The sequence below is a fragment of the Eumetopias jubatus genome, unplaced genomic scaffold (genome assembly GCF_037043125.1).
Source record: "Eumetopias jubatus isolate StellerSeaLion01/CBP00866 unplaced genomic scaffold, mEumJub1_p1.0 scaffold_6, whole genome shotgun sequence".
Classification (NCBI taxonomy): Eukaryota; Metazoa; Chordata; class Mammalia; order Carnivora; family Otariidae; genus Eumetopias; species Eumetopias jubatus.
The window spans coordinates 16093666-16108352 of record NW_028274812.1 but is presented as its reverse complement, the minus strand read 5'-3'; the positions used below and the strand labels follow the sequence as shown (position 1 = coordinate 16108352).

The following is a 14687-nucleotide window of genomic DNA, read 5'->3' as shown; positions in this document are numbered from 1 at the left end:
CAACACCCTGAGATCACGACCTGAGCCAAAACCAAGAGTTGGACGCTCAACCGACTGTGCCACCCAGGTGCCCTGATTGCAGCACTTTTTTTAAGGAAAGGGCAACCTTTTCTCACCTCGCGGATGGCATCCAAAGGACTAGCCATGGCCCTGTGAGTGTGCACAGGCCTGGTAATGGAACATCGGCGAGTCCTGGGTCCTGCCCTCTCTGATCTCTACAGGTAAGCTGGGGTCGTCAGAAATCAGGGCCACTGACAGGTAAAAATGCGGATCAAAGCCAGGCATCACCAGCATCAAAAGTAAACGTGCATCACGAAACGTGACACCAAAGCCAGCAAAGGGACGCTCACAATGGCCAAGGAAAAGAAGATGTCAAGTCCTGTGGGAGGAGTCTTTACAAAGAATACCATCGGTATCCTCAGAAGACTGAGAGAGCCTTCGTACAAGGAAAAATGCCTGCTGTGAAAAAAAGAGGTAGAAATCTTGGAAGGAAAACCATGAAGTGAAAATAAAAATCGAGTTTGTGGACTGGATAAGAGAATAAGCCTTAAATGAATTGGAGAGGGCAGGGCAAGCCTAGGAATTCTGTCTGAACACGGTACGAAAGGGAAAGCTGTAGCAAATGTAAAGAAAAAGGCCGGAGACATGGGAAACCTATCAAGAAGTTCTAATATGCATCTCATAGGAGGTCCAGGTGAGAGCAACAGAAGGGAGGCAAGAAGGTGTTCAGGGAAATAACAGAAAGCAAATGCACCGGCTTGATGGAAAACATGAATTTGCACATTTGAGACTCTAACAAGGGCCACGCAGGATGAGTGTAACACTCACACCAACACTAAGGGTGCAACAAAATTCCAAAGAACTGCTGCAGACAAAAAAGTCCTGGCTGGTCCCTCAGGATCGAGCCCCGGGTGGGCATCAGACTTCTCACCAGCAGCACTCAATGCAAAATGACCCTGGGAAATGGATTCCGACTCCTGAAGGAAAAGGAGTTTTCAGGCTCCTTGAGGAGAAGAAAAGCAACAACAGTCGGGCACGCTGAGTAGAAGATGCAAAAGCAGTAGGGACAAGTCGGACACGTCAGCAGCCACTGCAGGTGTGAATGTCACGGACGTGAAATGCAGAGACCCGAAAGAAGAGACCATTTTGACATCATAAAAAGTTAAGCTCTTGAACATGAGAAGTGGACACATAGAAAAACATCAAAAGACCAGTAACAGAGTGGGAGGGAATGTTTGCATTAGCTATAATGAAAGAGTAATGCACCAGACTTAAAAAGAGCTTCCACGATGTGCTATTCCCATACTCTGCGCTCTGTGCGGCCTTCACTGCTCACCTTTACAGCCGGGGCTGCCTGGGGGCGCCTGGGGGGGTTCAGGCGGTGGGGCGTCTGCCTTCAGCTGGGGTCATGATCTCAGGGTCCTGGATGGAGCCCCGCTCAGCGGGGAGTCTGCTGCTCCCTCTCCCTCTGCCCCTCCCCCTGCTCATGCGCATGCTCTCTCTAATAAATAAAATCTTAAAAAAACAAAAAACCAGGACTGCCTGTCCCACAACGCCCTCTTTCCTTTGCCTGCACTCTTTATCTTGCATACTTTCTGCCTCTCCCTCCTCAAACCTGAGTTTTATAAGGGCAGGGGTTTTATTGTCAGAGCTGCGAACTTTGTTATATAGCAGTAGTTAGGTATTCGATAATTGCTAAATAAATGCATAGAATAAGAGCAGTTTGTAAACACAAATAAAATGCCAACAAGTGATCGTAAAACTGCAAGTTAAAACAATGAGGTACTATTTACCCGTGAGCTTATAAAAACAAATAAATTAGTATTGAATGGTACTGAGTTTACAAAGAAGTAGAGGCGTTTATACAGTGTTCGTTGGAGTTTAAATTAGTAAAGTGTCTTGGATGATAGTTTGTTTGTACTAAGATTTGAAATGACCCAAGAATTCAGCTTTAGGATATAGAAAAAGTAAAGGTGGAGGAATTTTTGCTCATGTGCAAGAAAAAAAAAGTCTATATATAGGGATATTAATTGCAGTATTATTTGTAATGGTGAAATTTGAAACAGTCTAAACATCCATCAGGAGGGGCAGTTACATATCTTCCGTACATCATTCTGTACCATAGATATGGCAGGTGGAAATATTATAGTGCCCATAGGGGAAGTAGCAAGTAGAGTTCTCATCCCAATTGGGAAATGGAAAGGTTAAAAAAAAAATTACACATGAAAATAATTTGAAGTCTGTATAGTTTAATCCAGGGTATATTCAGAAAAAGCCAGCATATGTGTTCCTGTATGTATATAAACACAGAATGGAAGCTGGAAAGATGTACACCAACTTCTGACATGAATTACTTCTGAAAAAGGGTTGCAAATGAGGGGGGATTGGTAACTAAGCCCTTTCACACTTTCTCCAAGTATTTTTGTACTGTAACCAGGTACTGGAGAGATGAGAGGTTAATAATGGCTGTGATTTGAATGCCTGTTAAGTGCCTTATAATCATTACACATAGTGCATCTAGTTTGTAAGTCTGGTTTACAAATGGGAAAGGCAGGCATATTATCTTCAGTTACTTACCCAAGGTTATATCTTGTATTGCTTTATGCATACATCTATTTTTAAATAAAAAGATTATATTTACGAGCTTTAATTATTTTCTTTAACCATAAGACTCTATTGACTTTTTTTTTAAAAGATATACTTATTTGAGAGAGAGGAAAGGGGGCAGGGGAGGAGCAGAGGGAGAGGGAGACTTCCTGCTGAACGCAGTCCGATTCGGAGCTCGATCTCACCACCCAAGATGATGACCTGAGCCAAATTCAGGAGTTGAACGCTCAACCAACTGAAGCACTCAGGCACCCCTGACATATTTTTATGTTAGTAAAGGTAGATCTGTATCATCGTTTTTAACGGCTCTATTACTCCTCTTGTGGATGTACTGTAACCAATTCAGCCAGTTCCTGTAAATGGACACTTGGAGTACTTGTTATGTTGGACTATTATAAGCTGCAGGAACATACACACATATTTGTGTGGATTGTCTGATGATATCCTTAGGACACATTCCCAGATCTGCCATTGAAGAGTCAAAGAAGAAGATTCCCAATGTTGATACATGTTTCAACATTACCTTCCAGAAAAGCCATGCTGATTCACATACATCCAATGTCGCATATCGTTCTTTGTGTAAATTTGTGAAAAACAATAAAAATCTCTATATAATTCTGAAATACTTTATTTGCAAAACAAAAATGAGCAGCCTGATAATAGGTACATCTTTCGGTCAATAAGATTAATGAGTGGGGGCGCCTGGGTGGCTCAGTTGTTAAGCATCTGCCTTCGGCTCGGGTCATGATCCCAGGGTCCTGGGATCAAGTCCCACATCCAGCTCCCTGCTCAGCAGGAAGTCTGCTTCTCCCTCTCCCACTCCCCCTGCTTCTTTTCCCTCTCTCGCTGTGTATCTGTCAAATAAATGAATAAATAAAAAATAAAAAATTAATATTTTTTAAAGATTTTATTTGTCAGAGAAAGAGCAAGCAGAGAGAGAGATAGCAGAAGCAGGGGGAGTGGCGGGCAGAAGAAGCAGGCCCCCCACTGAGCAGGGAGCCCAATATGGGACTCGATCCCAGGACCCTGAGATCATGAACTGAGCCAAAGGCAGATGCTTAACCCTCTGAGCCACCCAGGGGTCCCAATAAGTGATATTTAAATTGACCTAATTTGTTTCATTTTTCATGTTTTTCAAGGTACAGAATTTTGAAGTTATAATGACTACAAATGTAGAGCTTATATGTGTATTATAAATGCTACTTAATTACTTATATAGTTAATATTTTAAGAGTATCTCTAGTTTCATGTTTTGCATAGAAAGCCTCAGAATTTTCAGGCGTTTTTAATATGCACTGTTTATAATGGAATAGTAGTATAGAGAATCCTAAATATCATACAATGAAAAGTCACTGGTGTTTGGAATGGGTTATATTGAAAATGTAATAATTGAGCATAGTTGTATTTGACTTTCAGGTAATATTTTTTCACTACATCCGTGACTAATGAAATCTCACCTGGAAGTAGCCAGAAAGCTCCTTATTTCATTTCCTTTCTTGTCAGTGACAGCAAGGGACAATAAAATGTTTCTAAGGTGTGACCCCTGCCCATTTCCTCTCTATGTAAGCTTGCATTTGGCTGCCGCACAGACCCCTTGGGAAGAAGAGAATTCAGGCAGAGCTGAATGAAGTGATCTTGTCCAGTGGCTGAACTATGAGGAGGAGGAAGGCATGTTCCTCATTTCTCTTGTAGTTCCTGTTGGACCGTGTACAGCCTGCAGTGAGAGCCAGGAGAGGGACTAGGAAGGCCTAGACATATTTCACAGAAAGTCGCTTCTGTCCAGTGTTCATTGCTGGGCACTTCAAGGTCTGATGGGGCCAAGCCCCCATGGGCAGCGGAAATTTGATTCTGTGTCACCTTTTAACTTGGGGGGACTATACACGACGGGCTGTCCACACTGCCGTGTGAAGCTCTGACTCTGGGAAACTGGCCCCAGCACCATCTCTCACTGTCTGCTCCTCATCTCTTTGCTGGACAAATGCCACCCCTTGGACACACCAACGATAACAGTGGAGACAGCCAGCAGGTGTTTATTTAGGGGACATGTACTGAGTGCCTGCTGGGTTTCACACCCCGTGCGCCACGCTGGGGACTCAGGAGTAAAGCCTTCCCAAGGTTCTTGCCTTCGTGGCACCACTTTCGGTCGTGGAGAGACATGCGTCAGACAGACAGTCGCATTAATCATTAATTACGTGTCTGAGACATGCTGCAAAAGCCAACCACAGAGTGCCACGGACGGGGGTCGCAGCGGTCCAGCCAGCCTGAGTCCTGTTCAGCAGAACAAAATCAAAGAAGTGCCTGGTCACCAGTAGAGAGCCCGCCCCAGAGGGCACCAAGCACGAGAGTGTGCATGTGTCCAGCACTGCAAACACTTGCCAATGCGAGATTGACGCTTTGAGGCTGGACCCCCCCCCCCCCGCCCCCGGCCTTCAGGAATTTAATTGCTGAAATACCACTCCCGGTGCAAATGGATGTCCAGATGGCACTGTCGCTGACCAGTACTTCTGCTTTGGCTTTTCAGGCACAGTTTGACATCGCAGTGGCCAGCGAGATCATGGCAGTGCTGGCCTTGACTGACAGCCTGGCGGACATGAAGGAGCGGCTGGGAAGAATGGTGGTGGCCAGTGACAAAAATGGGCAGCCCGTGACAGCAGAAGATTTGGTGAGTGTGTCTATCTCAGGAGCTCGAGAGAGCTCGCCGTGGCCCTGCTCTGTGTTCAGGAGAATGGAGGTCTTCTTACCAACATGTGTCGTAGAAATCCCAGACCACGTCTACACTCACGTTTTCCCCTCCCAAGCCTGTTTGTCTTACAGCGTCTATAATGTTCTCGTCCCTGGCTGCAGCCAAAGTGCGTGACATTTATTTCCTAAGCCTTCCAGGACTCTTGGCAGCCCTGATCTGTGCTCTCTGCGCTGGGCGGGGCAACCTCTTAGCTCACGGCTTTTTCGCAAAGGGCCATCGTGCCTGCTTTAAATGGAGGACAAATCGCCCCTTCCAATGAATAAGAAAGTGACTCCACCTGTATGAAAGGGAAGGTAGAGTGAAAATTGGCCCTGGCTTGTTTAATTCTGTGCTTTATATTTGGGTGTCGCGTTATGACACCAGATCTTCCCCTTAATCCGTTTTACTCATCTAGCTCCCTTTTGAGTGCAACGATGCCTTCTATCAGCTTTCTGGGTATCCTGGCGCATCACTTCCTCTTGTGAGCGCTCATTCTAATTTGGCATGCTCATCTTTTTTCCTCTTTGTAGTTACTTTGCTGTTAACTTAAACCCCGTTGGTGGTATAGCTGTTTCACGTGTTTGTGCGTAGGTAGGACGGAGGCGTTGGGAAAGCCATTAAGCACTCTGATCTTCAGCTAACTCTCCCACATACGGCTCACGTACCGTGATGGCAGCTAAAATGCACGCTGATAGTTGGAAACAGAAAAGGCAAATTAATATTTTAATTCTGAGGGCTTAGGATGTAATTGGAATCCTTTGCCAGAGTGTCTTGATTACTTTTTGGCTGCTTTTGGAGAGATGAATCTGACTGACTCATCTTGTAGGTCTTGTCAACTCAATTAGGTATTTTATTAGCAGCCCCTAGGATGCTTCGTGTAAAGCTTGATGAGAAAACCCAAATCCAGGTTGCTGTAAAGGTACTGTTTTTTAAACATTACGAACATTGCAACATTTCTACATAAACTAACATATTACGGTTTCTGTATCAGTATATTTCCCTGTGTCCTCTTAATCTTGGGTATCAAATATGCATCCGAAATAGTCTGAAACTTAATCTGCAAATATGATTTCCCTACATTTATTTTTGCGTGTGTGTGATAAAAACCTCAGATCTGAAAATAAACCCCAAGTTTACTCTTTTTAGTCATCTTTTGTGTCTCTTGTTTACCAAAAGCGCCTAACTTCTTCCGATTATGTTTTATCCAGCTGGAACTCTCAAGAGCTGGTCTTTTGTGGAAAATTGAGGGAGGATTTTAGGAGCTTCTGTCTTTTGGTTTCACTACTTTATAATTTTTTTATATACTCTGATTTGGCCAAAAGGACTTACGTATTGCCATGAGAATTCGAGTAGATGGCTTTTAAACGTTTCTCCTAAGATGATCGATTTTGGCATCCTCTGGAAGAATGTATGCAGACTCTCTCCCCCTGGACTCGGAATATGGAACAGGTGCAGGGTTCAGGGTGACCATGACAGCCGCAGAGCTACTCTCTCTTCATGGGCTCGAGGATCGTCAGTGTGTTAGAAGGAACATAAGATAAGAGATGTCCCAGGAAAATAAGCAGGTGCACTCTACCTGAGGCAGTCCAGTCGAAATGTCCACCTTCCGTCCTCCTCTAGTTTCTCGCTTATACTGGGAAGTATAAGCAAACACAGCATCCAGAAAGCTCAGCGGACGTCTACTTTGCTGTCTGCTTTGTGTAAAGAATAGAGAACTAATTTCTTTGAGCCCTTCCTGACCAACAGCTTTCACAGTAAAACATCCTAATATTATTTGTAATAGGTAGGTGACATTTCTTATACTTTGTACAGGAAAGCAGAAAATAAATTGGATTTTCCTGTAAACCTTACACCCTCAAGATTCTGCCACCTGATGTGTTGAGATCCGTGACGTGCCCTGATTAACTTTTCAAGGCGATGTTCCCACGGCGCTTACTCATTGTTGCCTTACGGTCCTGGTGTTTTGAAGGCACTTGGCCGGTGTCTGTTGAGAAGGTGGAAGGGTTTTGTATTGTGGGTTTTGTTTTCCTAAAGCTTTCCTTGTGGCCTTTTTTTGGCCCACTTTTCCTAGCAGTTCTCAGATTTCTCCCCTGTTTCTTCTTCTCCCATCTGTCTCTTCCAGGAATGGGAAACGGGGGCGCAGTGGGAGCCCCAGCCAGAGCTTTGCAGGCTTGGGGGAGGAGGCAGCTGCATTTTATGTGCAGGTGACATCAGCTCTGTTTCAGGCAGACAGACAGCCGGAGGCACGGAAAACGAGAAGCTTTTCCAATGTAGCCGCTTCCTGAGTGCCTTCTTTCTCTGTGGGATGAGGCATTGGGAAACCAGTGGTTTCTTCGTTGCTTTTAGAAAAATGGGTGCTTTTAGACCTTCCCCTTTATCCCTCTCCGTTTCCTGCTCAGTCAACAGCCTGATTTTCCTACTTTATCTGATTTCTTCAGGCAATAGCATAATCTCTGGTAATGAAAAAATAATGTGCGTAATTGCCAGAAGACACTTTTAGGCAGACTGAAAGATCTGTTTTATGGCAAGCCTCGTAAACACCATCAAGGAAGGTTTTCTTAAAAAAGGCGAGGACTGCTAGTTCCCCATCACGTCACATCTGAGAATGGTTGACTCCATTCAAGTGGGGGAGAGAAGGATCCAGCCTGTGTCCCCTGCAGCTCGGAGGTGAACGCAGCCTGCGGGAATGCCCACCTGCGAGGCAGGCTGCTCAGAAACGGCCACGAGATTCACCTTGGCACGGATGATCTTTTGTCAACAATCTAAAGCAGGTTTTGTTTTGTTTTGTTTTGTTTTGTTTCTCTCCTTTAGGGGGTCACAGGTGCCTTGACAGTTTTGATGAAAGATGCAATAAAACCAAATCTGATGCAGACCCTAGAAGTAAGTGATTTTCTTTTTATAGAAATTGTTGACATCAGAGAAAGATAATTATCATATGATCTCACTGATATGCGGAATTTAAGAAACAAGGCAGGGGATCATAGGGGAAGAGAGGAAAAAATGAAACAAGGCGAAACCAGAGACGAAACCATAAGAGACTCTTAATCTTAGGAAACAAACTGAGGGTTGCTGGAGAGGGGTGGGGGGATGGGGTGGTTGGGTGATGGACTTCAGGGAGGGTATGTGTTGTGCTGAGCACTGGGTATTGTGTAAGACTGATGAACCACAGACCACTACTCCTGAAACAAATAATACATTCTATGTTAATAATTTTAAAAAATATGTATTGTGATAAATTAAAAGTCATAATAGCTGCTAGTATTGAATTAAGTCTCCAATTATTTTTTATATATTAAAAAACATTTAAATATTTAAAAAAAGAAGAAATTGTTGACATTGCATTCATCGCATTGCGTGTGCATCCCCACACAAAGTGAGAATTTCCAGCCAATGTGAGCCCACAGGGAGCATCAGAATAAGTCCTTGGACATCCGAAAAAAGTTAGAAGTGTATGTATAGATTCTTTCCTTGGGTAATGCAGTAGAAACATAAAAATTCTGTATCTAATATGTCGGTAAGTTGTGGAGCGATGTTTACGTGATGTTTTCTGTTTTGCCTTTTTTTGGACTTAGCTTCTCATAATCATTAGGTTTAGGGTTTTTTGGTTTGTTTTTCCCAAGCAAAACACAGAGTATATGCTGAGAAATGCTTCCCAGGAAAACATGCTGTACCCCCCTTTCATTAGATTTACCCTGCCCTTGCCCAGGGCACAGGTAGATTGGAGGAAGACAAGCAGAATCTCCATCCATTTATTCATTCAGCCGATAGAAAGCTCAGTTTGAATGTACCCTCTGCCATTTACTGACTGTGACCTTGGCCAAGTATTTGCTAATCTCAGCCTCTGTTTTCCCCCATGTAAAATGGTGATAGTAACGAAGACTTACTTAGCCGGGCTATTGTGAAGATTGAGTGTTCACTGAACCCATGACTTGGGCAGGCCTTGCAGTAGGAGCTTAGGACAACAAAGTCCCGCCCTCTTGGAGCTTGTCCCTTAGTGGGGGAGACAGAGGATAGAGAAATGAGTCAGTACATAACATGTCAGCTGGTGGCAAGGACTGAATTAGAAAAATAAGAAGGAATGAGAGAACAGAGGGCGAGGTGGGTGGCGTCTGATGACCAGAGATGTGAACAAACCAGGAGACTGAGCTGCGTGTGAGGAAGAGCTTTCTGGGCGGAGGGTAACATGTAGCTCAAAGGCCTGTGGGCAGGGATGTGCTCTACAGTCAGAAAGGCTCCAGCAGAGAGCAAGAATCCAAATGCAAGGCAACATGCCAGAAATGGCAGAACCAGCCAGAGCTGGAAGGTCCGAGGTAAGGGTGCAGTGCTGAGCCGGGGGCTGAGAGCACAAGCACCTTCTGGTGGGGCCTCTCCCTCCTGCAGCGTGAGCTCCTTCCTCTCTCCTGCTGTTCCGTCAGCATGCAAGTAGGCTCTGATAGAAGTCTTAAAATAAAACAGTCCCCCAAATTCCCAGGACCCAGTGTCCCCACCCAGCTACTGCTCCATTTCTCTGCTCTCTGTCACAGTCAGATACTAATGTCTGTGACCTGGGTCTCCGCCTTGCCACCCGCCTCTCCTCGGTAACTTCAGCTTGACCTAAGCTTCCACATCTCCTGGATGCTTCTGTCACGGTCACCTGTCCCTCTGTGTGACCAAGTCTTTGTTTCTCTGTCCTTCTCTGTGTGGCCTCTTCACAGGGTCTGACCCAGCTGATGTTTCTTCTTTCTGGAGCCCTTGGTTCTTCTGGCTTCTGGGACACCTTGTGGCCCTGGGCCTCCTGCTATCTTCCCCTCGGTCTCGTTTGCTGGCCTGGCCTTGGCTCAGCTTCTAAATGTCGGAGAGTCTGAGCCCTCGCTTCTCCAGCTGTACTTCCCCCCCATCAGCCATGTGCTGACCCCCAAACATTTTTTTTTTTTAAGATTTCATTTATTTGAGAGAGAGAGAGAGAGTGAGCACCAGCAAAGGGAGTGGCAGGGGGAGAGGGAGAAGCAGGCTCCCCGCCGAGCAGAGAGCCCGATGCGGGGCTCCATCCCAGGACCCTGGGAACACGACCTGAGCTGAAGGCAGATGCTTAACCGACTGAGCCACCCAGACGCCCCATGACCCCTGAACTCTTGCTCTGAATCTCGTGACCTCAGAATTTCAGAGTTGTGGATGTACTTGCCAAGAGCCATTGCATATCAAACTTGGTTATAAAATAGGGTCTTTGATTTCAAACCTAGTCAGTGGTTCCAGCCAAAATCCGAGAAGTCGTCCTGGAGCCCGGTTCCCTCTCCTCGGCCCCCCACCTCCATCCCTGCAGAGCCTCCCTTCCTGAAGCGTCTCCGAGCTGTCCACTTCTCTTGCTGCCCCGGCCTCCAGCGTACCCTCCCGCCTTGCCACAGTGGCTACTGCTAACACTCTTTCTTCCAGAATCCTTTCTCTGCTCAGCCACCCTAGAGCTCTGAAACTGAATCAGGTCCTGTTGCCCTCCTGCTTAGAGCTCTTGGGTGGTTTACACTGGTCCTCATTCTGGCTAGAAACCCTGCAGGATGGGGCCCTCCCCTGCCTCCTCCCTCATTCTCTCTGCCCCTGCCTGGGATGCCCCTCCCAGTTTCATGTGTCTGGCTCCTTCTTGTCCGTTGGGACTCATGTATGTCCTTTAATCTCAGCACCCTGGAGAGGCCTTCCCGGGCCACTGAGTCCAACACAGCCCCAGTCATGTGACCTATCACTGTCTTGTCATTCTGGGTGTGGCACGGAGCATCATCCAAGAGTTCCCTACTTCTTTGTCCATCCATCCACCAGGATGGGAGCAGGATCTTTTTCACCTGGCTCACCACCAGATCGCAGCTCCTAGAAGGTGCCTCACACACATTAGGTGCTCAGCAAGCATTTGTTGAATAATTAAATGAATACTTATTTTTACCATATGGCTCCTAAAAATACATATCTGTTTAATAAATAAGTGAATGAAAATAAAAAACTCACAAAGAAACGTGATATTGCTTCCTCATAACACTTCTCCCTTAAAAACGAACATGTTATTATCATCATTATTAGGGATAATCAGCTTACTGTTTTAAATACTTATCTTTCTTTTATTTTTTTAAGATTTTATTTATTTGTTTGACAGAGAGAGACACAGCGAGAGAGGGAACACAAGTCAGGGGGAGTGGGAGAGGGAGAGGCAGGCTTCCTGCTGAGCGGGGAGCCCGATGCGGGGCTCGATCCCAGGACCCTGGGATCATGACCTGAGCCGAAGGCAGATGCTTAACAACTGAGCCACCCAGGCACCCCAGATACTTATCTTTCTTAAATTAAAAATTACCTACACCTTGGGCACCTGGATGGCTCAGTCGGTTGGGCGTCTGCCTTTAGCTCGGGTCACGATCCTGGGGTTCTGGGATCAAGTCCCGTGTTGGGCTCTCTGCTCGGCGGGGAGTCTGCTTCTCCCCCTCCCTCTGCCCCCTCCCCTGCTTGTGCATGCTCTCTTTCTCTCACACATAAATAAAATCTTTAAAAAAAATTACCCACACCTTTAAGATAACACCCATTCTAAAAGTCTAGTTTCTATTAGGGAATGAATCAGAGGGCTGGGCTGCTCCTCGACCATTCTTGTGGTACTCACATTTCTGTCTATTTTTCATTTAAGACTAGGCCACTTTGTCATTACTTTAACCAACAGTGGGCATCATTTAAAAAGTAAACACAACATTCAGTTAAAATATCTGCATGTATGAATTCTGCTACTTGGGTCCTTATCATTCCAGATGCACCTGGCTAATGAGTGGCACTAGGAATCTAAATTGGCCAATAGTCTGAAAATCACTGATCAGTGTACAGATTGTGCTCTAGTGCTCATGTTCGGATACACTTGATTGTTACTCCCATAGTGGGCTTTCAAGGGTTACCATGCGGCAGGTTGCTGGGAGACTGGTAGTTCTCAGTTCTGCACGTTAAAATCTCCTGGAAAGATTTTTTTTTTTTTTTTAAGATTCTATTTATTTATTTTAGAGAGAGAGAGCAGGAGTGCAAGCGGGGGGAGGGCCACAGGCAGAGGGAGAGGGAACCTCAAGCAGACTCCGCGCTCAGTGCAGAGCCCAACATGGGGCTTGATCTCAGGACCCTACCATCATGATCTGAGCCAAAATCAAAAGAGTCTGCCACTCAGTCAACTGAGCCACCCAGATGCCCCATCACAGTTTTTTAACTAAGTACTTAACTCCGTGTACTGTATCATAGCCATAAATATTAGGTGAGCATGTGAGCATGTGTGTCTCTGTGTTTCAATGTCTAATAATGATGTTTGACAGATTTGTCCATTCAGACTCCAGACTAGGAGTTTGAAAAACAGGGCTCTAATACTGCGTTAGTGAGTAATTCACGATGAGGCCATTAATTTTAAATTAAAACTCTGCTGACCTAGTCCTGGGAGTGGTTATCTCAGGAACAGTGAAGTGTTTATGCTGACCTGGCCACACCCTGTCACCTGTCCCCCGCCAGAGACCAGTGTTCGGTGCTTCTCAGACGGAGGCCCTCACTGCGTGCTGCAGTGTGTAGACCCAGGGACAGAGCCTGTGACCCTGTCCTCACAATACTGTCCCCAGCTCCAGTAGCTTACCACAGGTGGCCACGGACCCGGACTGCAAGGGGAGGAGGTGATGGAGACTTGAAGTTCTTCTAAACAGTGTTTTCTTCAGAGCTTTTAAAAGGTTTATCTGGACAGAAGTGAGAAGTTAAAGAGAGGTATACAGATCTAGACACTAGACACACACACGAAAATACCCGTAGGCACCTACGTTTGGATTGCATAGTGCCAGCTTTATTTCCATAGACATTTGTGTGACCTCATCAGGACCCTGTCATTGTGCCTCCTGAGGACTCTGGGAAGAAAAGTAAATAGAGAACTCACAGAATGGCTTTGATAAACTCTGTCTTTTTCATTCTCAGAGATGATTTTTCTTTCACTGCCTTTCTTCCTGCTTTTGTTCAGCTCTCTTGTCTTTGAAATATGTTCGGCTAGCCGCCCATCGTGGTTCATGGGAATTTTCCGTGGCTCCCAGCCTCCCTCCCCCCGTCACTCCCTGCCTCCCCCTGTCAGTAAGAGGGCAGCCTCTGTTTTCACAGGTGGAACCAAGGCCTCACAGACACACCCCAGCAGCCCCGGCTGGGCTCGGAATAAAACCCCAACATTGCAACGCATGTGGATAAATTCCTTTAGCTAGGGCTACAGTCTGTTCTCACTGATAAAGGACAACTATAGAAATGGCATTTAAAATGAAAATATCGACAGATTTTCTTTAATGAATCAAATCTAAAAGTTTGGATAATTCCTTTATATTGAGGTTGATTTGGTGTTTTGTTGTTCTTGTTGTTGTTGTTTTTTGCCTTTTTAGTAAGAATTACTCTAGCATTTTACCAAGAGTGAAAATTTTCTTTGCTTTTATTGTCTTAATACTTACCAGATTTTTAATATGTAAGCCAGTTAAACAATGAGAAAGACTTAAAACAGAATTTGTAAAAATCAGAAGAGCAAGTTTATTATTGTAGATATAAAAACGGGCTATAATGAACGTAAACCTTATGGGATTTGCTTCCATACTACACAGGTCATTAGTTGTATTGTTTTGTTTTGTTTTTTTTTGCTTTCTTTAGATTTTTCTTGAAGTGATTGATTTCTCAGTGGAGGAAAAAAATAAATTTAAATAAGCCTCTTAGACCATTGGGGTTTAATTCTATTCTTTAAAAAAATAAATATATATAAAATGCAAAATACTATGAAGTGAGGTAAATAGTTTACTTCATAGTCAGTGAGGCAGCTAATGAGTGCTTTATCAAAATTATAGTAGGAAATAATCAATCCTTACAGGTTTTTCTCCCTAGTTCAGCATTTAGTGTAGAATGACACTGTTGTAGAATATACCAGGAATTTGGTCCTTTGAGAGAGTCAAGGTGTTTTCTTTTTCTTCGAGAGAAGTTGCACACTGAATATGCAGTATTAATAAAAGCAGAATGGCTTCAGTGAGTCTTTAAATACCAAGATTCACCATCTTGGTTCATTCCTCCCTTTGTCTTTGGGGGTTTTAATTTGTTCTTCAATTTCTGTAGGGGACACCTGTCTTTGTGCATGCTGGCCCCTTTGCTAACATCGCCCATGGCAACTCTTCAGTGTTGGCTGATAAAATCGCCCTGAAACTGGTTGGTCAAGAAGGATTTGTAGGTAAGTCATTTCTGTTAAATTTAGTTGTAGAATATGGAAGAAATCTAAAAGTTGATGACTGAACAAGAGTGCTGTCCATTCTGACTCAAAATATATTCTTTTAGACCGACCTTTCATAGATGGTCTCAGTACTGGAAAAGCACTATGGTCTCTTCTATA

At 44.7% G+C, this 14687-nt stretch overlaps 1 protein-coding gene across 2 annotated transcripts in view; it reads left to right on the top strand.

Annotated features, from left to right (window-relative positions):
• MTHFD1L (methylenetetrahydrofolate dehydrogenase (NADP+ dependent) 1 like) overlaps positions 1–14687 on the top strand; it is a 185680-nt gene that overhangs the window by 65470 nt on the left and 105523 nt on the right. For both annotated transcript variants that reach the window (XM_028103372.2, XM_028103371.2), the window contains exons 18-20: positions 5129–5269; positions 8141–8209; positions 14417–14528. In XM_028103372.2, the coding sequence (XP_027959173.1) occupies positions 5129–5269; positions 8141–8209; positions 14417–14528 (322 nt within the window). The remainder of the gene's footprint in view (positions 1–5128; positions 5270–8140; positions 8210–14416; positions 14529–14687) is intronic.